This window comes from Gymnogyps californianus, chromosome 9 (genome assembly GCF_018139145.2).
Source record: "Gymnogyps californianus isolate 813 chromosome 9, ASM1813914v2, whole genome shotgun sequence".
In the NCBI taxonomy this organism is placed as follows: Eukaryota; Metazoa; Chordata; class Aves; order Accipitriformes; family Cathartidae; genus Gymnogyps; species Gymnogyps californianus.
Window position 1 is genome coordinate 9890893 of NC_059479.1, and position 26144 is coordinate 9917036.

The following is a 26144-nucleotide window of genomic DNA, read 5'->3' on the forward strand; positions in this document are numbered from 1 at the left end:
CCAGAAGTGACATTCTCAAGAAAATACTCCCTAAAAAGATAGGTTAAAGAGTCCCCTGCTCCCTTACTGGCTATAAATATGCTTACGACAAAACTGCAGGCTAAATTAAAGGAAGCAAGGTATAACAACTACAGTAAAATTGCAGTACTAGAAGACCAAACAGATATCGTAACTGTTACTACTAGTTTTAGTCTCAAACAGAAGTGTTACATATAACTACCAAAGCTAAAAGTTTAAAGCACTGGACATAGTAGATCTTTCACTTGTCACTAAGCTACTTAAATTTACCCAACATATGAAGTTCGGCATCAAGTAACCTTTCCTGTGCATAAGTACTTAATTTAAAATTATTCTTTTAAAATCAAAGTGTTTTGGTTTTTTTTTTTTTTTAAACAATGCATACAAAAAATTCCTTAACTTACTTCTGAAATTTCTCCATAAGTTTCTTCACCATCTTATCTGTGATCCCTGGACACGTTGCTTCTGCCATATTGATGCTTTTCTCAAGTTCCTCAATTGCTTTCTTTCTGCTAGCATTATTTGTGTCCTGCTGTTTGAGCTGAGCAGCAAACCACAACAAGTAACACTTATAAAAGTTATCAGACATTTGGGTAATACTTTCAAAGAAGCTTTTTAAGTCAAGACTTACCTCAGCAAACACAGGGGTGATTATCATAGTTAAACAACTCAGGGTTTTAACAAGATCCTGATCCTAAAAGTTAACAAATAAGGACTACATTAGCATATTCCTATACAACGTATATGCTACATTTAACATGGCACATGTGATTTTGAAAGTTCAGTTAAATTCAACAAAGTACTTGAAATACATTACAAAAACAATGAAGGCATCAACAAACGTGATGTGGAAACAGATGCCTGATGACACATCTGAAACAATGTCATATATCGTCAGAAAAACAGTTCAGTTTTTCCCCTCTAATATTATATAAGTCTTTAAAATTCACATCTCTATGAACAGATACTGATCTATTAGTACGCGGTATCTTTTGCATTTAAGGCTGACATGGGCATAGGAAATATCACTAACGAGCATCATCTCTTGAACTACAAAAAGACAGTCAGTTCTTAAGAAAAGTGAGTAATTACTAAGTTTTACCACTATCTTCCTTAAATTGGCTTCAAAACCAGCACTTAGAAAGAAGAACTCCAGACTGTACATACCGTCCCATTCTGTAGCTTCTTTGCATCTGGCTTCTTTCGAACTGTAGTAAAGCTCCACTCAGGATGAGAGTTATTTTCTTTGTTACTGGACTCCCTGAAGAAAAAGGATACGATGTACATAATACTAGCCACAACATAACGCTATGCAAGCATAGGTAACCCAAATACATAATAAATCTATATGGATTAGTTCCACGTTCCTTAAAATAAGAAGAAAAATGTGTATTGAAACATTAACTGAACTTTAAAAAAACAACTTCAGAGGCTGAATAAATTGAAATACAATCAAAGCGAACAGAAGATGTTATCTACCCATAAAGCTTACCTTCTCCCATGGCACCCCATTTAAAACAGTTATCTGATATCCAGAAAAGCAAGAGACTTACAGAATGTGTGTTGTTCCACAGGCATTGTGCAAACTTCTTCATACACCTCAACCTTGCTCTGCAATATTTCTAATTGTGATTCATTGTTTTTGGTATAACCACTAGCCTCAGACTAGGAAATACATAGCACTTAAACAGAACTGAAATTGAGTTCAGAGAGAGAAAGTTTAAAGAGATAATGAGCGCAGAGCTTGACTTATGTGTTAGTCTTTAGGTTCATACAAGGGGTTTTCTTGAAAAAAGCCAATGAAAAACATATGGAACAAAGACAGATGTACAGAAGAAGAGTTAATTACACGGCGAAACTGCAACAAACCTACTTTAGTAACATTATTTTTTAAAAAAAAAAAAGCCCCAAAGAGACTAAACTGAAAATAAACTTACGAATCTGAACCATCGGAATCACTTTCATCACTACTATGTCCCTCTGCTTTCCATCTCTTAAACCTATCAATCAGTTCTGTCAGATATGAAGTCTTCTTGGCATTTTTCATAATGAATTTGTGCTTCAGAAGTTCTTTTGCAGTAGGGCGCTGTAAGAAACACTTTAAATATTTAATGTTATGCTAACATTTCATGATTTTAAATGTTAATAGGGGAGATTTAGTAAGACAACTGACTTCTAGAGCTAACTCATATAGTATCAGGAAATTAGTGAAACAGGAAGTCAAGAAAAGCCAGTAATCCACATTTACAAGCACTCTAAAAATATGATCAAGGCACACACAGACTATACTGCCTATCCTGCCTACGTTAGAAGGTACACACCCAGGAAAATGACTAATCAAAATTCTCCAATGCAACATTTCCTTGTAAGCAGAATTCAGACAGACAGCAAAAGCTCTGCTCGAGAAAAAGATCGAAGATTCTCTCCTCTGTTAAAGCTTCTCTTCTGATGTTATCCTAGGTTTGAGTGCATTTTAGGAAGCTGCTTCTGCCACCACCATTTCTTTCAGCATTCTCCCTCCTCTTTTCAGTATTTTAAACAAAAGAAACTAGGATGGAGACACAGCTATTAAAAAGCACCATTTACAGTGGAAAGTATAGTCCCTAAAATTATTTCAATCAACTATGATGCACTACACCAACAAAATACTTCACAAGCATGAGAGTAGAAAACAAAAGCAAAACATCTATACACACACACACAAACACACATATCTACTCACAAATGTTGGGTCCTTATTCAGACACGCATCAATGAATTCTTTAAAAGGTTTACTGAATTCTCCTAATAAAGTCGGAGGATTGTTTTTCGGAATGAGAAACAGAACTCTCATCGGATGCATATCAGAGTTGGGAGGCTCCCCTTTGGCTAGTTCAATAGCAGTGATTCCCAATGACCAGATGTCAGCCTGAGAAAGGGAAAAGTTACTTTTAGTACAAAATTAAGGGCTACCGTGACTAGGTATTATTTAATAACTGAAATCTTCATATATACTGCATCTATATAATGAAATTAATTTTGGTCTAAGTAGATAATGCACAAAGATCTAATACTTGATCCTTTCTAATACTTGAAGTCTGTAATGCCCAAAGACCTGGCTGACTTAATCAGTCTTTAACAACAAACATCTACAACATCACTTTTGTTGCACACTGTCACTGTTGTAACATTGTTAGCAAGTTAAATGTGCACCTAATACGCATGCTTTTGGAAAAAGCTTCAGAAACATTAATCTTCCCTTGATTTTTTTCTATATAATGAACTACAAACTGCCACAAATTTCCTATGTCTAATTCAGATTTTGTTTAGCTAGCAAAACTGCACAGTGATGTTACTTTTTGAACTCCGGATGCACTGAGGTATCCAACCTTGTTTGACACCTCTCTCTAAAGGAACAAGGCAGAGAGTTGAATCAAATCCAGCAGGTGATCACTTAATTTCTTTCCTAATAGACTGCTTGATTGACTTAGCTAGAAAATTATCAACAACCAGTTAGACCTGAAGCACCAAGTTCACAGTGTAAGTTTCTGAAGAATAATGAAGTGGTATTTATTTTAGCTAAAGGTAAGCATTATAAACAAATTCTGTCTTTGTATCAAAATATCTTATGAATTATAAACCTCTTTTCTGATTTAGAGATTTTTCCCAAGTGAAATATACATTACTTGCATCTTTTTAGATGAGCTATAATAGCTATTAAGGTCACTAAAGGTGTTCTCATTAAACAGTGGCTGGCAATGGTTGACTACACTTGGCACAGAAGTCATAAACCAAAGTTGCCCATAGAGTAAACAAGGGTTACAATCTGCATCTCTCCAATATTCCTCTCCTATTCACAAGAACCAAAATATCTGTACTTAATATTGAAGAATTAAACTAGCGCATTGTTTATTACTGAAATGTCATAACCAACAATTGTATATTGGAGTAAAATGTTTTGAAAGAAGAGACGGGGCTTGTAAATCTTTGCCACTACAAAAATGTATGCATTTCTATTTTATTTTCTGTCATTCTGAAGTAGGGAGAGAAGGAGAAAGGTTAAAATTCAGTCCAGATGCCAAAATATTCATCAGTATTAGTCTAGAAATTGAAGTGTATCCTGTCCAAAACCCTTCGTCTGTCCTACCAAAGGCTTGCATCTTCTGTGCTTTCCCACCAGACTTTTGGCATAGAAAGAAAAGGGAGAGGGCATTGCTCTTGCAACATACTGAGGAGATACAGAAGGCAAAAGATCAGGTTGCTGGGAGGACGTAAATGAAGGAGTGGTACAGCTGATTTATACACAGGGCAAGCAGAAGAGGAACTATTCTCATTTCAACTGGACAACACACATTCTTAAAACAGGGTAGAGTGCTTTTCCAAAATGCCCTAGGGAGCACGTTACAGGTGCACCACTGAAACCCTTAACATGAGAACTACAACATACTCCTCCGTATCAGCAAGAACCCTTGTGACATGTACACAAATTCCTTCAAGTCTGAATGATCCTGGGAAAGTCTCCTGGAGTGTGAATATCTTCAGGACATCTCAGATATTCAACAGTCTTTTCTTTATGTGCACATCACAAGTACAGTTACATGTTTACTATTTGAGAAAAACCAGTATGAAAGTATTACTTTGCATTTACCAAGATTTTTAGATTTCCTGCTTCTATTTAAGGTTGCATCTACAGAGCATAGCAAGTCCAATGCCAGCACTGAAGTACACTGCCATTTCACTAACCACACGCTCTAGGTCGTCTTGTGGGTATACACATGAAAGAAGAGGGGACTGTTCCCTCCTTATCGTCATTTCTAGCAGCAGTTCCCAACCCTCAGAAAAACATGGAGGAGGTCTGCTTTTCTACTGCTAGTTCACATAGGGAAACTCTCCTTTGCAATTAGTCATCCATCAACAGCTCCCATGACATGTACAAGATACCATAATGCTACCACAGCTGCCCATCCTGTTGTTCAAGTTACTTTTTTCCTTCTCAAGATCAGTCACCTGTGCTAAAGTCTTCAGCATTACACAGGTTCTCAGAAATACCATTGAAGAAATTCTATCCAGAGCTGTTTACAAAAATCTGAGAAGAGAGTAGAATTGCAGCCACCATCTTGGCTTTAAATAAGCTGATAAGTTCTGGTGGCATTCTAATTTGTGAGAGCTTTATTACTGTTAGAATTAAATGCAAAACATTGAATTGAAATTAGAAACAAACCAACCAACCCACAACACTGAAAGCATCCAGGGAGTTTCTCTGAAAGAATCTTAACATGGAAGCATCACTTTACTTGGTGAGTTTGCATGGGTCTTGCATGTGAGTACAATGACATGTAACTACTGTATAAAAACAATTTAATCATTCTTTTAATTTTATTATTTGAAACCCTGTAATTTGAAATCTACTTTTTTCCTCCATACTGATAGAACTAAAACCACAAAAATCCAAGCCATTTCTGTTGGATCTGCAGACACAAAGAAAAGGTATTCTACTCTCATACTTACTTTTGAATCATACGCTGACTGCTGAATAACTTCAGGGGCCATCCAAAACGGAGTTCCAACAAAGGTATTCCTCTTAATTTGCGTGTCTGTCAGCTGCCCAGCAACTCCAAAATCAGCAAGCTTAACATCGCCTTGTTCTGATAACAAGACATTGGCAGCTGCCAAGGGGAAATAACATAATATCTAAATTAGACTATGGCTCTTATGATTTTTAAAGGCTTTAACAAAGTAACATTTAAAATGTTATGCACCTTTTATATCCCTGTGAATTTTCTTCTCTGAGTGTAGGTAGTCAAGACCTTTCAAGATTTCCTTTAGCATGGTAGCAATCTGGAACTCATCAAATGGGCCAGCACGCAGCTTTAGAGAAAAGATACATCAAAATAATTTTAGTCTTGTATCTAATTTTTGCCTTGTTATTAATTTAATTAAATCTTAAACTTGAAAGATTTTTTAAAGAACTAAGAGAATTCATGAAATATTCAATGAAGTATGTCAACATTCTATCAGAAATAGGTGCCATTAGAATGATCATCTTCACATCTCCTCTATGGGTAATACATTGAAAATGCTGTTACTTTTCTAACGTATACAGTATGCACTCCCCTCAGCATGCAACGCACATGAAAAGCTAGAACTAACTTTCCACAAAGTTATAGTTTCCTACAGACAGCAAACACAGCAGACTGAATTTTGCGTTTTAGATTAAGTGAAACTCAGTTTATTTCAAAATAAATTAGCCTACTGACTGTGGTTTTTAAATCTAATGATGCATTTTTTTCTTGTTCCAGCATTTTTTATTCCATGCTTGCTTTTGCATCAAGAACATAATGCGTTACTATAAAGCTGCTAGTATGGAATAAGTGTAAACTTTGCACATTAGAAAGCTATGTAAATAAAACAGAAGCAATTACGGTGGGTGATTCTGCTATTAAAAAAAAATACTAGCAACACAGCACTGAAACAGAGAACACCATAAAATTATGGTATGGCAAAGTGAGGCAAATGAGGCAAAACTTGAAGTTTTATTCTTCTAAAGGTTCGGTGGTTTCAATTGTCACTAGTAAAAGCTATTTCACTATTTCTGACACTCCACAGAAGACTATGAATTACTCAAAAGTGTTAAAGAGTAAGTATCTCACAGCCCCTTTCTCAAAAACACTAAGTTCCAGAGCTACAACCTACTACATGCTACACATAATTACTATGCTTTTGCATTCCTGTAGCTGAGTTGATGTGATGTAATTTCATAAAGAAGTTTAAATAGATGTGTGAAGTTAAGCACATACTTCAACTCTTGCAGACAGGACCGCTGTTAGCAAATATATAATTAACACCATTCTGTAATACTGAAGACATGATATTTTTCCTTCAGAATCACACAAACAAAGACTGAGTTATATTATCTGACAGGAAAGGGTGGGTCTCTAAGCTTTACAGCTGAGGCAGAGCTGTACTGAAAGTATGGGGAAACCACATCCACATACAGTGGACTGTGCTCTTGTACTCACTAAGCTACATCCTTCATGAATGCTACACTATCTTAAGTAAAAGGCACTTTCATGCTTAACTGAAAATACCTGAAAATGGAAAACCCAACACCTTTTAACCAGTTAAAATTAACTGTACTCTGTGAGCGCACACTTCATTCATTCCTGAGACTCAATCCCAAAGGAAACATTTTTTATTCAAGTATAATGAATTCTGCTGGGGGGAGGGGACAGGGGACGGACAGATGACCCAAAACCAAAAACCCACCACATATGGCAAGAACAGTACCTCCCCTCATACTAAAAAAAAATTGCCTTACATTTGACTGAGAAGAAATGGATGCTTCCTAATGCTTAGAGACAAAACAGTAAAAACCAAAAAATCAACATCAATTCAATATAACAGAACTACCATTCACATTCACACTTTTTGGAGCATTACAATGTAGCAGTGATGTAATATCAGCTGCCTCCAGGGACTAGATTTTATAAAGAGATATGAAAGCACTATGAAATAATTCACTAGTACTTATAATGCAAAAAAATCATATACTTACAAGATCCAAAGCTGACCCTCCACCCAAGTATTCCATTATTATCCATAGTTTTGTGCCCTGTAAAGGAAGGCATGAGTTGTTAGAAGTCCAAGGCTGCCATAAAAAAAAAAAAAAATTATATATTTCAATAGACTACCAGCATGCTGTTAGGAGAATGCAAATGCAGAGTCCCATTAATCACCAAGTTACATGCAATTACTTCTTGTAGAATGATCACACAGCTCCTGTGCAAGATGTCTACATATCAATTAAAAGTTCAACTTCTGTATTTAGAACAGCAACAAAAAAACCCGACCACCACTCCCCCCACCACTAATCATTTTCTGCTAACTGGTATCTAAAATGATTCCACCTAAAGGAATGGAACTTAGAGAAAAAAGTGATTTGGTGGTTGTTTAATTTTAAACTAGTGTTTTAACGTAAGGTTGTAATTCTTACAAAAGATCGTCTTTGCATTACAATTATTAAATCCAGCCATTTGTGATACAGAAGCATTACAATTTTAATAGGAAAGTTTATTGTAACATCACCACACCTCTCATCTGAGGAAAATACTCAGAACTTAAAATTACTTTTGAGCGAGAGAGTGAGCATGAACACGCTTCAAAGACAACAGAAATTTAAAGCCTAATGGAGGTAGCTGCTAGGTGCCTCTTCACCTATGTGGTAACTGCACAAGTGTGTATCTAACATGTCCACAAGCTCCAACTTAAGTTGTCAGATCCAGCAAAAAGTGAGAATTGACAGCCGTTGAATATGCTTGCACCTAAGGACTTACATCCTACCACAAAACATGCCTGCTACCACAGGGGCAGCTCCGAGTTTGAGACACAAAGCAGCACTACAACCACCAGCCAGGAGAAATCGCACTGCCAGACCTGGAACCCTACAAAAACATTCAGGTTTCCAAAGTTTTCACATCAGAGGTTCGAAATCAGCCATAAAAAGGTCAAAGACAAGAGCAATATAGTTCAATAAAAAGTATGACTTAAGGCACCTATCTTAGGATTTTTTTTAAAATTATTTCTAGTAATATTGCAGAGTTCATTTACTCCTTCACTACACGCTATTTGAATCTCAAACCCTGTGAATACATGAGTTTCTGCTATTTCTTTGTGGAGATGTCTCAACTACTAGAATACTAGAAGTGACAAATTCTTCTAACACTGATTTCTAGATGCTGACTTTGCCCTTGGTATGTAGCTGCAAAAGGTGTCTGGTTCACATAAACAAAACCGGAAAGATGTGGTATCAGATCTACAGACTCTATGTTTCAAAACTGGGATCTTCTGCTATTTGCTTGCCAGAATCCCCTCACATTTCAGAAGAAACCCAAATATTAATCTCTGGGCTACTACTCTAAGAAATTCTGTGAATAAAAACATTTCTCTATTTAAAATAAAAACCAGTTATTAAAAATACTCAACTGAACCAGAGCTGGCAAAGTATCACGCACGCTGTTTAAGTCTTCAGCAAATATTTACTAGTGCTAGTTCCTTATAACAGAGCACAAGCTTATGGCAGAAGTACTTTTTAAAGCCTCTTGCATTCTATATTGTATGCTTTCCCACCCTATTGCCTGACTAGTGACAGAAATCTAAAGAAAACTCAACAAGCAAATAAAGGTGCAGTTTCTGAAAGCACCACATCCAATTACCTTAACAAAGTGTGCTCTATTAGATTTATACTGAATTTAAAAAACACACCATTTATGAGAGTCTATTCCAATATTATGAGATCAGCGGGGAAGGGCTGGCTAATTTTAGCAGTTTTTATAAAGCCCAACTTTGTCAGCTGAGAAGACCTGCAAGGAACTCCAGTTTAAGGCAAACATTGTGGTTACCAGACATGTTTGGAGGATTTGACTATTACTTGAAAACAGTATAGGGTGAAAATGAGTAAGTACTGTGTTTCTGAAATAATGTCTCAAAGAAATTGCTACTATCCACTGTAACCGGGTGTGGATATTTTCTAGCCAGGCATGAACAACCTTTTTCCTAGCTATTTTAGGTCAACCAAGTATAAATAGACAATGTAGAACAAACAGTATCTTCAGATTGTCTCAAAGCTTTGCTGCACAAAGTGCTGTACAATTTTGATGGAAGTCTCTGGATGCTACTATAGGAGTTCTCCATAGTCAAATCTGAAAAACTGAGAATAACTTCAGGCTTGTTTTAACCGCAAAAGAAAAGAGCACACTCAGGTGGCTGTAATAGTTACAAGGACAGATATTTAAACCCCTCGGCTAGATGGCACAAATAGGGAAAACAATAATGAAATTTCAGTCATCAAGAGAAGATCTATCTCTATGGGATCAGATGGAAAGTACAGTATTTTATCAAGCTTCACAAATTTACGTAACCAAAACATGGCAGAACTAGGGTAACTTTTAATACCTTTAATCTTTTTCTTGCCTGAACTGATAAGGTAGTAATACATATTGACAAACCATTAGGCTTGAGGAAAACACTCATTTTAGCTATCTAATGTAACTTACACTGTTGCATTGCTATGCACTATCACTTTCAAGGGTACCCTCCATAACCAATGTTTTATTTATTGAGATGTGATGTTAATTGCAATCAAAGTGCAATACAGGACGAGGAGACAAATTTAGATCCTGACCTTCCACAAATATGAACATCTACAGACATCTACGTCAGGATTTAAGTTATCTTACAGCTACAAAAGTTGCATTAATACAGCTGTAAGCTAGTACAATTCTACACGCATTTGTCAAAGACACAATATAAACCATTTCACTACGGTACACAAATGTGTTTATTATGGTGCATTCTTTGACTATATATATATGCTTGTACATCACCTACCAGTACGTTTAGAAAACACTACTGATCTTGCCAGATACCCAATGAAAATTTAAGAAAAAAATTACTAATGCCTAAGCTCTAAGATTAATTCAATGGGAAACTCCCATTCAAACTCCAAAATTCAAGATATACAGGTACATCAAATTACAAAGATATGGGGGTTTTGCACCTTTTTGTGTCACAATAACTGAAAACTGGCATCAGCTTTATCCCAAGAACCTCAAGGAAGTAGACCTTGCCATCTCGTACCAATGATAAGGTTCTTAAAGAGTAAAATATCTGATAACAGACAAGTAACATTGCACTGCTAGATAAAAATATTAAGGGACTGTCCATATTTTTAAAATCACACTTACAAGTCAGATGTACAAGCTGTAGCTAATGAGCAGCTAGGCTGCAGAACATGAGTATCTTACATGGCATCAGCTGAGCTGACTAAGTTACAAATTAGTAAGTCAAGTAATTGAAATAAAGACACTCTTCCCTTCCCCCTTTCAGCAGCAGGAACACCTGGAAGAGCCTGCATGTAGCTGGTAAGCCCCAGGCTCCCCAAGACTCCATCCCCATCAGCCACATGGCTGGCTTTGCATCCTAAAGTGTGAGGAAACTGTAAAGCTGCAGAATATGTAGAACAGGCTGTACAAAAATAAAATCTCTCATCTTAAATGCTTGCAATTAGAAACCCCTCAGAGTTAACATCTTTTCTTTCGTGTTTCAGTCATAAACAACTTTTAATTATCAAATATGCTATCTTACTGGAGGAAAAACTGAAACTGACTACAAATTGATAACAAGAATGATCTGCCAATTCAAAGCTTACTTAAAATTGGTCAAAAAACTAAGAATAAGTTACAACAGAAGATGTTCCTTTACAGTTCAATTGGATGAACTGAGGCACACATGAAAAACCTGAAGCCAACACATGGTCTCAGCTACAGTTTCTTCAAAGTAAGAACTATCAAATTTAAAGATTTAAACCAGATCTAGATTACTCAACTAAGAAATATCAGTAACTGTTGTAGGCAATCTGAATGCCTTTGCACTGAGGGTTTACTTTGGTATAGTCAGGAAAATACTAAGTCTCTTTGATTTAAACAGTGCAAAACATTTCTGATGGCATTCCTAGAGCTTCAGTGAAAGCTACATGTATGATTAACATATTTTAGTAAACTATTTCTATTCCATAAGCATGATCTGAACGAGGGCAGGCTGGCTCAACTGTTTTGTTTTCCTGTAAAGAAACATGCAAAGGAAAAAAGAAAACTCCCTTAAATTTTTAAATACCTTCTATTTACTGTATGTTAATGCTCTTTTTCGCCACTATCTTAAAAGGTAGCTCTAGGAATATTTTCAGTGATCTTTATATAGAAAACTACGTATTCACCAACAAAGACCGCTTTGAATGTGATCTTCGTACCAGTCATATCCATAGCAAACTGCTATTAATCTCTGCAGCCTAGGACTTTGCTTTGTAAGAAATAAGATGTCCTAATTTTCAGAATTTAACCTCAATGTTCTTTAACCTTTAATTATACAGTCACTTGGCACTCAACTGTACCTACTTCACTGTTTCCAAGAGATGTCTACAGTATATAGAGAAATTAAATCCTGAATGAAGTACTACACAGCTCAATACTTAGGCTGACAGCCATTCTCAGAGCAACAGCTAATAAAAAGTTAAAAGCTATAGCAATTAAGTAAAAAAAAAAAAGTAGACAGATACAACTCTCAAAATACACGTTATTACTAAAATGAAAAGGCAGCATAGAAGATTCTTTGCACATTTAACAAAGCTAATACACTCTTTCCCCTGAGGAATTTCAAGCTGAATGATCTAGTATTAGTAACCAAGGATAAATCTAGCCTAAGAAAAATTTAGAGCCAAGATACTATTTAAACAGTAATTTTATTTATTTATTTATTTGTGGACATTTTTATTCATTTACTTGGGGAACAGCAAGTAGTAGAACTACCTATCATGCTAGTCTGGGATGAAAAACATTCCTGTGAAGCATTTTTTAGTTTTTTGGGTTTTGGTTTTTTTAAAAGAGGAATTTCTTAAAGGAATAGGAAAGTAACCAAAATTCCACAAACATCTCCCCAAGCTCCACGCACAGAAATTTTCCTTCCCCAAAAACATTAGAAGTGTGAAAAGTAAACAAGAGATCAGCATTAATCTTTCAGAATTTATCCATTTAGAATAGAAATGGAAAGAACTCAAACAGTGGGGAGGAAAGTAATGAAGCATTAACATGATCCTGTATTTGCCAGGAATTTTTTAAAAATAAAAAACTCTAACCAGAAGTTGATTGTTTTATAGCACTGATGGAATAACTACACTTACATATTTCAGAAAAGCCGTAAAAAGTGAAAGACTTGCACAATAAGGCCAAAGACAAATTGCTGTGATGCACAGGTACTTAGGCAGATTTGCAATACCCTTTTTGCTTTCAGTACCTATGTTGCTGTAAATAATGAAAAGACTATTTTCTTTCCCTATTCAATCCATGACTTATAAAGCTTTTTCCACCCACCAGCCCTCAAAAAAACCCCAAAACAAACAAAAACCAAACAAAACAAACCTCCACCAAATCAAGGTTTCATTTCCCCATTTACAGCTGCTGAAATCACTGTTTAATTCTGAAATTTAACAAAACACTTTTCCCAGCAAAAACACTTTCCAAGATTTACCTTGAGCTGTTTGTACTTCAAGGCAAACAACTGGGCTTTTACAACACAAAGTTAAAATGATGGATACCCAGGAGGATAATATTTAGGACTCAGCTAATCACAGAAAATAAAGGACTGTAAAAAAGATTGATCATGTCTGGATCTGCAGTACCATTTGTGCACTGCTCCAGGGGAACATTGCTAGCTGAATTCAAAGTTATCTTGAGAAGAATGACCTTGTTCTAATATACTATGATGCAGGAAATAAATCCTACTACATCTCAGAGCTCTATCACTAATAACAACCAAAACAAAAATCCCACTAATTGAGCCCAGTAAAGAGAAGGAAAGATGGGACATCAGTAACAACTTGTACGTTCACTTCAGCATGAAGAACCCACAGAACACTGAGTAACTAAGTAAACAGCAAAGCCACCATAGCTGTCTTACCTTGGTCAAAATGAGAATTTAGTATTTGGAGTACAGAAAACTAAACTACCCACTTAGCATTAAAATATTAAAAATGGAATACTTTGGCAATTTAAAGAGGAAAAAAGCCAAATCTACAAAGAACACTACTAAATAAATTCTGCAAATACTTTTACAGTATCACTGAAAGATACAGCACAAGTGTGACACAGGTATGTTTCTCAGAGATCTGTCTTTAGAATAATGTCAAAAAACCCACTATACCTTAAGAAGCCAGAAATGCCTGGGGAGGAAAAAACAACAACAACAAACCAAAAAATCAAACCCAAGCAAACAAACAAAAACCAACCAAACAAAAAAAAACCAACAAAAAACCCAAACGCAAACAAACAAAAAACCCCAGACATTTAAGATAGCTCTAACTATGGTTAACACTTTAGCTTTTATTAAATGGTTTTACTTTTTGTAAAAATCATCTAAAACACATATGCAGTGCAAATCACTTAAGCAACATTTAAGGTGATTATACCTGGACAGTTTTGGAAGTTGAAAAGACTTACTCAACATTTTGGATTTCTGTAGGTTTTCATTTCTGTTTGTTTGTTTTTAAATTATGCCTTAGATAACATTTCACACAGTGGTTACATAACTCTGCTGATGCCAGTTTTAGTCTCAGGCCTACTATGCTGCATAATTACCAACACATCTCTACACGGTGCAGGGTTTCTTTCCATATCAGAGAAAGGTTTTTGTTTCTATAGCTATGAAGGTATTTTTTTCTTCCCCAGAAAGGCCACAAAATTGTGCTAGGGTTTGTGGAGGGAGGAGAGAAAACCAAGGTCCAAAAGCAACAGCAATGGCAACAGGAATCCTCTATCAACTCTGTTCATTCTCTAGCTGTTTTGTGCAAATTCCAGCCTCAAAGAGCAAGCAGCAAAAGGAGCAAAACAAAGTGAAAAGCTCTGTTCAAAGAAAAACAAAAACCTACCAAAAAAAGGTCAAGTTGGCATGATAACTCTTCCTGAATTTTAGAATTTTTTCCTAGCAGCATTCAAAAGTGGGTGTCAGTAAATTTCTGTGCAATACTATACATTACCTTTAAATATGATCCATAGTATTTTGTTACATAAGGACTATCACACTGACTTAAAACAGTTATCTCTTGCTGTATATCTTCTATTTCATCTTCTGCTTCCTCAAGGTCTATGATTTTTATAGCAACCACTTGCTGTGTCCGATTATCAATTCCTTTAAAGACTTCACCAAAGGAGCCTTTCCCAATGCGTTCCAGTTTTGTGAATAGTTCTTCTGGGTCTGCTCTATGGTTCTAGGGAAAAAAAAAAAAAAGATGGGGGGGGAAGAGATACACAAGTTAATTTACTTCCAAGTTATTAGCTCTCATTACTTCCCAAGAAGCACATCATCCAGATTTATCATCACTAGAAGGCTCACATCAGATAAATTTATTTCCTGCACACTAACTTCCAATTCAGCTATTAGTTACAGAACATACATTATACAATTATGTCAAAGGTAAACGAGTCTCACCAGGGAGGGAGTCAGGTACAAACCTCATTTCACTTCCCCACATAACAACCCTTTAAAATGAAAGAATAGAGCTGTTCTTAATCCTATCTGTGCAGTAATTCAGAAGACTGGGGAATGCAATTACCGGCACAGAAGCACTAACAGCATCACCCAGGCAGAAAAGGCTGGGCTTTCTACCTGGCCAACAGCCTTGGGCAGACAGAGCATCCTATCAATACAGTGTGGAGCTAGTTGTGAGAGGACTGCACTACCCGGTATTCACCAGCAGATTCTGAGATCTGGTAAGATCAGGCGTCTTCAGGGCAGCTAAAAATGCTGACAGAAAGTGGAGAAAAAGGGACTGAGAGATGTTCAAAGAAGGAATAAGAAGGCTGGGGCAGAGCACTGAAACTGGGGTACTGATCAGAACTGGCTGGTATCACCCAAGCATGCCTTAAAAAGGGGAGCAGAGCACCAGGCAGCATAGCACTGCTGAAGACATCTGGCTTGGAATCTCTGTTGATGAACTACTCTTAAGATCAGCAGACTGATTATTATACAAATATTTTAAATTTCTCATCTCCATTCAAGTAGTCACGAGGGAAACAAAAAGGAAGCAAATTCTCGTTTTCCCTTCAAGATAAAGCATGCTATGTGGCTGCTTAGAGAAACTTGTGTATCCAAAAACCACAGCAGTGACTTCTGAAGGATACAGATGACTTCCTCCACAGTTTAAGAACACAAAACTTCAGACCATAGTAAGAAAGTTTACAGAAAAGTATTTTTAAGAGATAAGACAGGCGTGCTAAGAGAATAGCCCATGCTTTGCAGAGCAACAGAATTAAACACATTACTGCTGTCAGAACTGGGCAACTCATTGCACAAATCAGTCTTTGATCAAGAAACATCTGCCCAAAAAAGCCCTCTGGTTCAATAGCAACATTTGAATATATGAAAGAGATGCTTTGCTTTAGATCTTTCTCGCACTCCAAAACTCCAGAACCAGCAAAAGAAGTGACAGTTTTGGCAAAAGCAGACATTCAACCCAAGGCACAGATTACCCTACATAACAAAATACTCAAGTATCAACATGAAACTCCAGAAAACATCTTTACACTGGTGTTCTTGCAAATGGATGCAAAAATCTTTACTGGGGAAAAAAATACATTACTACTTTAACCTAGTCCAAAATAGACAGTCTCATTTCCTTACCGGGCCCTTATTGTCACTTCTTCCCTTCTATCAGAACCCGAATTTATTCCACAATATGGTGAGATGAATCAGGAAACAGATTTAGCTAAGAGTTAACCATATGATTTGTCAGGTTTATTTTCAGCAGAATCAGTTCACTGCTCATATATACCAAGCTGTCATTTGTGCTATCACAAGAGGAGGGAATATGAAGTAGTATGGCAGATTCATGCTGATCTGTGGAGTTAAGATTTTTAGATTTTGCAAATATACAAGACACACTGCTGTTCCTGAGCAGCACATTAAAGCAAGAAGAATGAGGAATTTCCCCTTTGTCTACAATGAGTTCGTTGCTACCCTGCTCCATTAAAAAAAACAAAACGAAACAAAAACACCCCACCTTTGGAGAAATAATTAAGCAAAAAAATTTGTATTTTCTTCTGTTGATAGATCCAGTGAAAGACAAAAGATGAACAAACACATAATCAAAGCAAATGAAAAAAGAGAGGATGAGTACTATTTGGTCTGAAATCTGGGACAACTAATATTATTATACTGGGAAAGAAAATGACTGAAGGCTTCAGGTGCTCATAAAGCTTTTAGTTAGACCAAAAAAACCCCACAAACCAGTAAATCTGCAAACTGCCCAAAGACAGCCATATTGCCATACACTACTGCATCAGCTCCTGCCATCTTTTCATCGTTAAGACTAAAAATTTTTTAAAATAATTTTTTAAAAAATCTGAATTTAAAATCTATTTTCAGATGTGTTTCAAAAAATTATTGTAGGGACAGGTGTGGCAAAAGCAGCAGCGACTGCCACCCAGCCTTTCCCTGCTGCTAGTTAAGCTGCCGAATTGTCACTTAGCTAGCAATTTAATGTGTTCCTAAACTACATTAGTTGCAATAAGGAATAATTAACTGATAGTTCTCCATTTACAATAAACAAAGACACACACCCCCAAGAAACAACAGAGTTAAGAGGATTGGCAAAACTTTTCATTAACCCTAAAATACTCATCTTCACAAAAACTACCTTCATTTTGAGACACACTTGGAGCCTGGGATTCCAGGAATCATTCCTGCTAACTAATAGCTATTGTTGATTTGAGATGAAACCTGTTAAACACTTCCACACAGATAAAAGCAATTTAATCACAGACATAGTCAGCTAATCCAACCCTTCACAAATATCTGATGAACTCAAAGGGTAACACTTGGGTTTTGCTTGGGGAGAAACCCTAAGCAGAAAATTCCTCTGGGCTCCTCAGTGGAAATGCGCATCACTCAATCCTATGCACCCACTTAATGGTCATCAACAAAACAAGCCAGGCCTCCAAACTCTCTCCCCCAAGCTACTTCAGGTGAATCAGAGCTTTAAAGGCTATTTTAACTTCCGACAACTCCTAATGCCATTACGTGGGAGTGCTGGAGTATAGGGAGAGATCGGGCACGGCTGGACTTCCCGGCACCACAGAACTCCATGTACATCCCTGGGAGGGAGAGGTGGAACAGAGAGGCATCAGAGGAGAACAAACTGTGCAGGATTACTAGAGGAGAGAGTCACATCTTTCTATTCTGAGAAAATCCTCTCACAGCAAGCAAAGTCAGCTTTACAGCTCCTGTTATTCACCAAGGCTGACAAGGGACTATAGGACACTCCAGGAGAAGGGCAAATATTTCTGACCAACTACGGCTAATATTGAGATAATGTCCTTTGGAAAGGCTTCAAACTCAGAACACTACATAACTTAAAACATGGCCCTAGAACAAAGACTGAATTTGGAAACAGATTTGCTTTTACCTTAATTTCCTTGTCTTTCAGACTATTGTTCTACAGGAATGTTTTTCTACAACTAATTAAAAAAACCCCACCAAAACTTTAAAAGACTACTTTTTAAGCAAAGGTAAATTTGTATAATGCAGTAATGCCTATCCTCCTCCTCCTGGTATAGAAAAGGATGGAGATATATTTTTTATAAATAAAAGTGTGTATGTGTGTATACACACCCCCAATACATACCAACAACTTTTTGCAGCACAGCTGCCAGTGAAGCTTCTACTACGGTAGAAATTAAGATTTCTAACACTATTAACTCTCCCGAGCAAAACAACCAATTGTTACTCCCCGTTCTTTCACAGATCTTTCACTGAACGGGGAAAAAGGTTTAGAAGCTTTGAAAGTTGCCTGCATGAATAATTGTTTGTGGTTTTTTTTAAATAAATACTGGTTTCTATGGGGAGTCATGTCTGTTGGGCAGCAGATGGTAACAATACAATAGACAGTGTATGGACTCCATCATTACCTCTCTGAAGATAACACCTATAAGTGGACAAATCAGGACGAGAATCTATTGCTCTTCCCCTCCCTAAGGCCGTTTCCACAGACAAAAGCAGCAACAAGTATGACAAGCACAGGCACATTCGCATGCCAACTTCAACCTCGCCAGCATGAGCAACAGTACCAGCACCAGCGTGACAATACAAGCCCTCTGCATAACTTAGCAAGTCCACCATTTCACCAGTCCAGCACAACCATACAGCCTGCGCTAGTGTTCAGTAAAATCTCTCCTCCTCTCTTATCCAACCATGTGCCATTACTGTATGTGTTTATACACATATGTATGTACACATACAGAGTCACAGGATCATCGCATAATTCGGCTTGGAAGGGACCTCAGGAGGTCATCTAGTCCAACCGCCTGCTCAGAAGCCCCAAATAAAAAACACTATAGCATAATTTTTGCCAGCGTACCTGTAGGAGTTGCATCAAGTATTCTGCCAATACGGCTTAAATAAGCATTTTCTTTTGATTCCAATAAACACAGCTACACAGCAATGTCCTGGCTGCATTCTGCCACAAGACTGACTGGCTGACTCACCTTCCCACCTCTGACCTTTTCATGTACCTGTTCTCCAAATTCTGTGTTCTTCCTTTGAAACAAAGTTAAAGCACACTGAATATCTAACTTCCAAGATTATACAGATATCTAATGATATACACCAAATTAGAAGAAACAATATGTTAGACTGCTTCAGGATCTGTCAGTGCAGGACAGCTTTTTTACAGAAACAGGTCTTCTAAGACTGTTCATTAATGAATTTCATCAAAGGATACTGAGTACAACTGGACGAAAAACCAAAGCTTCAAAGAATCTTGGACAGAGACTGAACTAATGCCTTGTATCTAACAAAATCAAAACCAGGATCCTCTAGGTCTCCCAAAGCAAATAATTTAACATAGTCTTGTGAGATTTCTTCTAAGTAGTCTGTCAATGTGAGAATATATATCCTGTTGTCTTAACAGTATTTCTAAAACCTGACCCAGAAATGCTGTTACACTATCTGGATTTTCAAGCATCTCCCAGGCTTTATGTGGAACAGAAGTTCCCTTAAAATTGTAGCAGCACTACAGAACAGCTCACCTACACTGGGAGACACTACTCAAACACGCATTAGATAAAGATGCAATAATTAGCTCAAAAGAGTTTATAAAAGGTTCGTAAGAGAAGACTAAAGTGTCTACTCCTATGTTTTTCAAGTATCCACTACTGTGGCACCCTAACACGTATTGGTATCTTTGGAAGCCATTGGAATCACCTGTGTGTTTAAAAGACCATCATTTCAAGCAATTGCTCACTAAAATAAAAACCTGATCTTCATAGCCAGGGAGAAGTCAAAGATAAACTATAATGAAAAGAGCTATCTTACAGAAAGGTTGAGGAAAAGAAGGAGGTTACGTTATGGCAAAACATTTAAAACCAAACCAAACCAAACCCAACCCACCCGTAAAAAAACACCCCAGTAATTAATTTGTTGTGCAGCCTCACAGTTACATTAGCATTAAAATGCCAGATCAGAAACGTATGCCAATTTTGTTGCTGAAGCCAGCATGCACTGCACCATTTCTCTTAAGTCCCACTGTCCGCACTGTCTGAATTACAGCGAACAATAAAATTAAATAGCAATTATAAGGCCTAGTTTATTATCTGTAAAACCTCCAAGATATCTTTTATTGTCTTAAGAATGAATACCTGAAATACAATGAGTAAAAAAGACACTTGAAAGTCAATAAAAGAAAAAGAGATTAAAAGTTAAGACATCTATTCTCAGCATTTATCTGACTCTTACCAAATACTGCATCTGGGTTGAACACATTGAAATCATAGGTAATCAGTCCATTCATAGACATTTATCTACTTTCAGATAATAAAGTACCTCTAAGTTTTTCTTCTGTTCCGACCCCCCAAAAAATTGAAATTAAGAGCGAGTAAGATTGGTAAACCTGATAGGCTATGAGACTTTTTAGAGTAATGTCTTAATCAACAGATACATTCTTCTTAGTTGAATATCTTTCCATACACTATCTGCATGTAGTTTCAAATATTTTATATATATATTAATTAAACACCATGCATATCCTATTATATAACAATATATATTCACATACATTACATATATTTCTGTATTTTACCTTCTTTACAATAAAGCCACCACATGTAGTGATAGATTTTAATTCCTGCAGCTCCTCCCCACCTCCCCCCGTCAATTTAATTTTAAAATCCTATTAAAGTTACTCACACAAACAGTGCCATAGGTGTGTGTGTTTGTATATATATAAAAATTTAAATAGTTTGAAGTTAATGAAGGCACAGGTGCAGATCCATTATTACTTATAAAGAATCAGAAAAAAATGAACCTGCAGACATTCAAAACAAGGGTGGAACCTGTAGACATCTTTTTTCTCCATCTTGTACACACACTCGCGCTTCTCAGCGACTTTTGCATGTAACTAAACTCTGATGCTACCCTGCATCAAGACTCAAACATCAGGATAGTAAATACTTCATTATATTTACTGGAACTGTATGATACATACTGAAGAAGAAAAATCATTTTAACAACAAAATAATTTGATTTTATAAAGTATCAAACTTTTACATTATCAAGCTTTTCTCCATGGTAGGTAGCACAGACTAGATCCGAGCTTTGCTGTCCTTAAATGGGACCTGACCTCTGTTACACACTTTATGAAACATCTCCCTTATCTGAGGGGATAAGGGAGCCAAGACTCACTGCCATTTTTAGTGAGAACCTGGAGAACTTCAGTATAAAACAAAAGCAAAAATAAGCAAGCAAAAAACCCATGTGGCTTTGTCTTCATCAAGTCAGCCATAAGGCGAGCTGCTTGAAAATTCATGTGACCATCAAAACTTTAAAATTAGCATTCAAACCCACCCATTCTCAGATTTTTAAGGAAAGAATCACCTTCATCTCCAAACCATCTCTGACCTGTGGCAGATGCAAGCTGTCAATTGTATGTTGTGCCGAAAATGGAAACCACTGAACTCACTTCCTCTATTCTTAGCCATTCTTTCACTTTGGTAACACAACATGAAGAAGCTTAGCAAACAGCATAAATAAGCAAAAAGAAAGAACAACAACACATCTCCCAAAGATTAGCTCTTTGACACAGGCAATTAAAAAAATTTACACCAATTATTTATGAAGAGTATTCTGCATTGAGGGAAGCAAACACAAAGAGAAATTTCTCATGCCAGTGAGCTTCTCTGTAATATCCTTACATTTCAAATGGAGTCCCACTTAGCTTCCATTCAATGTATCAATATCTTTTAATCACCTAGTATCTTTAAAAAAAAAAAAATCCTCAAACCACTGCATACAGCTGCATATCCTTCAGTCTGCTCGCATCTCTGAGGAGCATGGCCTACCAAAGAGTCAGAGAAATTAAGGATGGAGGGTGGCACAAATTATGTGGCTAGGTCTTTACTATCATTTGAAAAAGACTTAAGTGGCTGAACGCTCTATAGCTAGAAGGATGGACATCCTTAGATGGAGACAGAAGTCAGTTCAAGAAATCAACAGGTTCTGGTATCCCAAAGCGTTCAAACTCCATTCTGCATTTATTAGAGTTCAACAACTTGATCTTTCAAAACAAATTTAATCTCCTTTGTTGAACAGTGCAGGACAAGTGACTGCTGAATGGGTAATTAACCCACCTCAATGAACTAACTGCCTGTACACCTGAATCAGAAGTCAGAAGCTAGAGGACTACTGCAATTTCTCATTGCTAAAGAACATTTGTAATCTCTCCATTTTATGAACTGCTTTGAAAAACCTAATCTACAGAGAGATTACAAAAGCCACATCTAATAGGAATATGGAAAAATAACCATTTATGGGCTGCAGCCTACTTTTAGCAGTATGCCTTTCCTTTCAGCAAGCAGCCTGCTTATCAGTACACAATTTTTTTTTACTTTTGCCACACCCATTTAAAGGAACAACTACGTCAAAACTCTGCGAGCAATAAACTATATCATTACGGCATTTGGACCATTTTCCTAATATTAAAGGTTCCGTATGTAAAGCTAAATGGCAGCTGCTACGTAAATTTTACAGGCCTCCTCACTGCTCTATCTTAGAAGCCATTTTAGCATTTTTTCTGTGCAAGTTAGAACTTGATACACAGATTTTCCTCCTGTAAATAAGATTAAACTCGTACTATAATCCAGCTAGAACAAAAATAACAACAAAATCCAGCTTTTTAACTTGCCAGTTCATAAACTAGAAAGCAGCAACAAGACCTCAAGTTTAACACACATGTAGGTAACTTTGTTAAATCTCTCCACTGAAGTAGTCATTACTTATTTACAGCCTAAACAAAATTAAAGCGAGGCAGAAAAACACTTGTTAAAAAAGGATGGCTCCAAAACACAATGTGGGTTAAAGAGCAGGCCACAAGTTTATTTACCGCAGATAAATCTCCAGGCATAATCACTGCCTGCAATGAACCCCAAGTGGGAACCCACGGTTAGAGGATATCACACCATTCCTTTAGCTTTGGTAGGGACCATTTTGAGAAAGGAAGGCAAACACACCAGTCTACCAGAACCCTAGATTTCTGTCCTCTCCCCAAGGCTAGACGACCACAAGCTTGAAAGCTGTACTCTCCTCTTGAATACTGGCCCTTGATCATATCAATCATACTGGACCTGAAGCTACAAGAAGCACATAATGAAAAACCAGAAATACAACTCCAAAATGAGCTACAAAGGAAGCAAGAAACCTCCCCTGCCAGAACCAACCTGCCCGTTTCAGGAAACTCCTTTTTCAATTACTTTGCAGCTCATTCATAGGATGGCAAAGCATCTCATTACATAAAAGGCGAGGGGAAGGGGGAAGGGAGGAAGAGAAACACCCTGAAAAAAAATTCAGATTCTTCTTGCCAACTAGGCTAGAATAAAGCTGTGCAGGAATGTAAATGTTCTTGCTATGACCGGTTGCCAGATGACACTTTCGTAGGTGAGAGATCAACAGCAAGATCATCTTGCTCCCCTCGTAATTCTCTATATGTTTTTAATTGATTTACATCAGTAGAAATTCAGTCTTTTTCATTCAGTGCTTTACATTTAGGCACTTTACAACACTCATGGTCATTTCAAGCTGTACGGTGTTTTTATTGTTCTGCATTCAGCTCCCAACACAGAAGCCTGCATTGAAATACAGCTTGACATCTAGCAAAGCATAGACACCCTCTGATCCCTCCCCAGTCAACATTATTCAAATATTCCGAACATATAACAGTACGCAGTTGAAAGGAAAGCCTGCAAAAGATCACGGAGCGGGGGAAACAGAAAAAAACCCACGTTCTTCAGGACTGAACACATGGTTCTTGACTTCTGGTTCATGAAAACAGCAGAGCCACCCTGGGCTCTCACACTCCCCCTTCCACAGCTCAAGTGTGAAACCTGCAGATAACTAACATTTCTCATTCCTTGTTCTCCTTCATCGATGCATGTAGGATTCATGCAGAACCAAGACAGATCAGGCCACAAAGCTTTTCCAGATACACTGCCTCAATCAAGACCATTCAAATCCAGATTTTGGCAAGACAAACTTGGCTTCACACTTTTAGCTAAGAGTCAACTACGCAGTTCTTCAAAGCTTTCTTCATAAAGAAAGATCTAAGCTGAAGCCATGCTCTTTCCCAAGCTATGGACCTAATAAATATAGCCTATCTCTGCAAAACCACATGCACAAGATATGAGCAAGAATGAGACGGGCGAGCTACTGTTATCTTGTCAGTCCCTTTATTAATAGTTTCTCTGATTGAGTTCTTTTTCCCGGATTTATTTGGCTAGCAATCCCTCTGGCAGAATGGATTTCAGTGAATATCACTAGATGGGCACCCTTCCCATGAGATTTAAGTCTCTCCTTTGGAGCTAAGGAGTGTGCTCAGTGATCCTCACCTAATCAGCAGAACAGACTTGTTCTAGAAGAACTGCTAGAAGTTTAAATTTAAAGAACAAATGACAGTTCTTTAAATAGAGTAAAAACTGGTGAGGCAGTATTAGGAAGGAATTTTATTTTCAATTATTGTAAGTCAGAAAGAAATAGCAGGATTTGGAACAGTGACTCCTGACATGATAGATACCTCACCAACTCTTTATTTCTTCAAAGACAACATACACGTAGCCACTAATTACAGCATGCCAGAACATTATTTGTTACAGAATTTCAAAACCAACTTTGTACTGTTCATCTCCAACCCCATCCCCAAACTCTTCTGCCTGTCAATTATTAAAATGATTGAATAAATGAAAGGCAAAACAATAGCCTCTTATCACTTTTCAGAGTTCATGACTCCTTCTTAAATCTGAAGGTAATCACCAAAAAGCAAACAAGTGGTACTTTTACTAACAGGTTTAAAATTCATCCTTTCACTTTTGGAGATGACTGAAAACCATATTTTCAGGACACTGAAAACAATGAAAACTGAGGCTAATGTGTTTGCCTATCTTCACTAAGACGTTTCATAGGTCTCGTATGACAAATACTGCTGCAAAGGCACATTCAGTCATACATACTCTTCATGGCGTGCCACAAAGTTACTATATATAAAGAAACAATCCTCCCCTCAAAATAAGCATCTAAATAAATATTTTGTTTCATTTTTTGACAACAAATTGCAATATATTACTGAGCCATTACTTGCTATATAGTCTCCTTTTTGAGGAAAAGGAGAAAAGAAAAATAAAACTTTCATCAGGCCTCGTACAGCTGAGACACTGGAGTTCAAAAACAGCCAGTGTGAATCTTTTCAATGTTAAATTCAACAGAAAAAAACCACTACAGAATAATGTAACAATTATATATTTTTAAAAGTTAAAAGTCTGGTTTCAGATGTAATATTTTTGTCTTTTGGGGGAAATTATCCTCTGCCCAACACTGACAGCATATGATGGTACAGAAACAGCAGAGAGATTAAGGTGAGAAGAGTTGAGTTTGTTTTATGTGCTCTCTGCAGCTTCAGCAGATTTGCCTCTGAATTCCAGGTCAGCGCACTTAATGCGTGTATAAAACTGTAAAATCTGCACAAAAAATACTAGTAAAAGACTGCTGTGGATTTTTTCTTCTAAGCCTGATAAAAGCGTCTGCTGAATTCCAGGTGATTATACCTACACACCTCCCATGTATCGAACACTTTCCAGAGCTCACTCTAGCCTCCTCCTTTGATAACATTAAGACAGTACAAGTATGACTGAGCCCTGCTTTTCTTTGTCATCAGAGTAACTTACCACAACGCACAAGACGGAAGAACCAAGTTCAGCTAATAAAGCCTGAGCTGAGTTAGCAGACTACTATTAGATATGATACAGCTTGTACATCAAGCACGACCAGGAAAGGAACAACCGCAGTGTTGAATTCCACAAATATTTTAATGCGTATCTGCTTCAAGTAACAGAGAGGCATGTTCTCCACAGGTCTTAAAATACTATCTTCCTGCAGTCTGCCTGCACTGTGGCTCAAAGTACAAATCAAGGAACTGAACTTGGACAAGGTATTCATCACCAAAACACTGGAGTCCATCCTAGCTTAATCATAAGAAATCCCTGTTTTCTAGGCACTGGGAAGTCTCCTGG

The 26144-nt window shown here is 37.0% G+C and overlaps 1 protein-coding gene across 1 annotated transcript in view; it reads right to left on the reverse strand.

Annotated features, from left to right (window-relative positions):
• STK26 (serine/threonine kinase 26) overlaps positions 1-26144 on the reverse strand; it is a 34209-nt gene that overhangs the window by 3462 nt on the left and 4603 nt on the right. The window contains exons 2-10 of the mRNA XM_050901569.1: positions 14579-14809; positions 7553-7609; positions 5757-5865; positions 5506-5663; positions 2741-2926; positions 1956-2104; positions 1186-1279; positions 650-712; positions 423-559 (exon numbers count right to left, since the gene is read on the reverse strand). Of these exons, the coding sequence (XP_050757526.1) occupies positions 423-559; positions 650-712; positions 1186-1279; positions 1956-2104; positions 2741-2926; positions 5506-5663; positions 5757-5865; positions 7553-7609; positions 14579-14809 (1184 nt within the window). The remainder of the gene's footprint in view (positions 1-422; positions 560-649; positions 713-1185; positions 1280-1955; positions 2105-2740; positions 2927-5505; positions 5664-5756; positions 5866-7552; positions 7610-14578; positions 14810-26144) is intronic.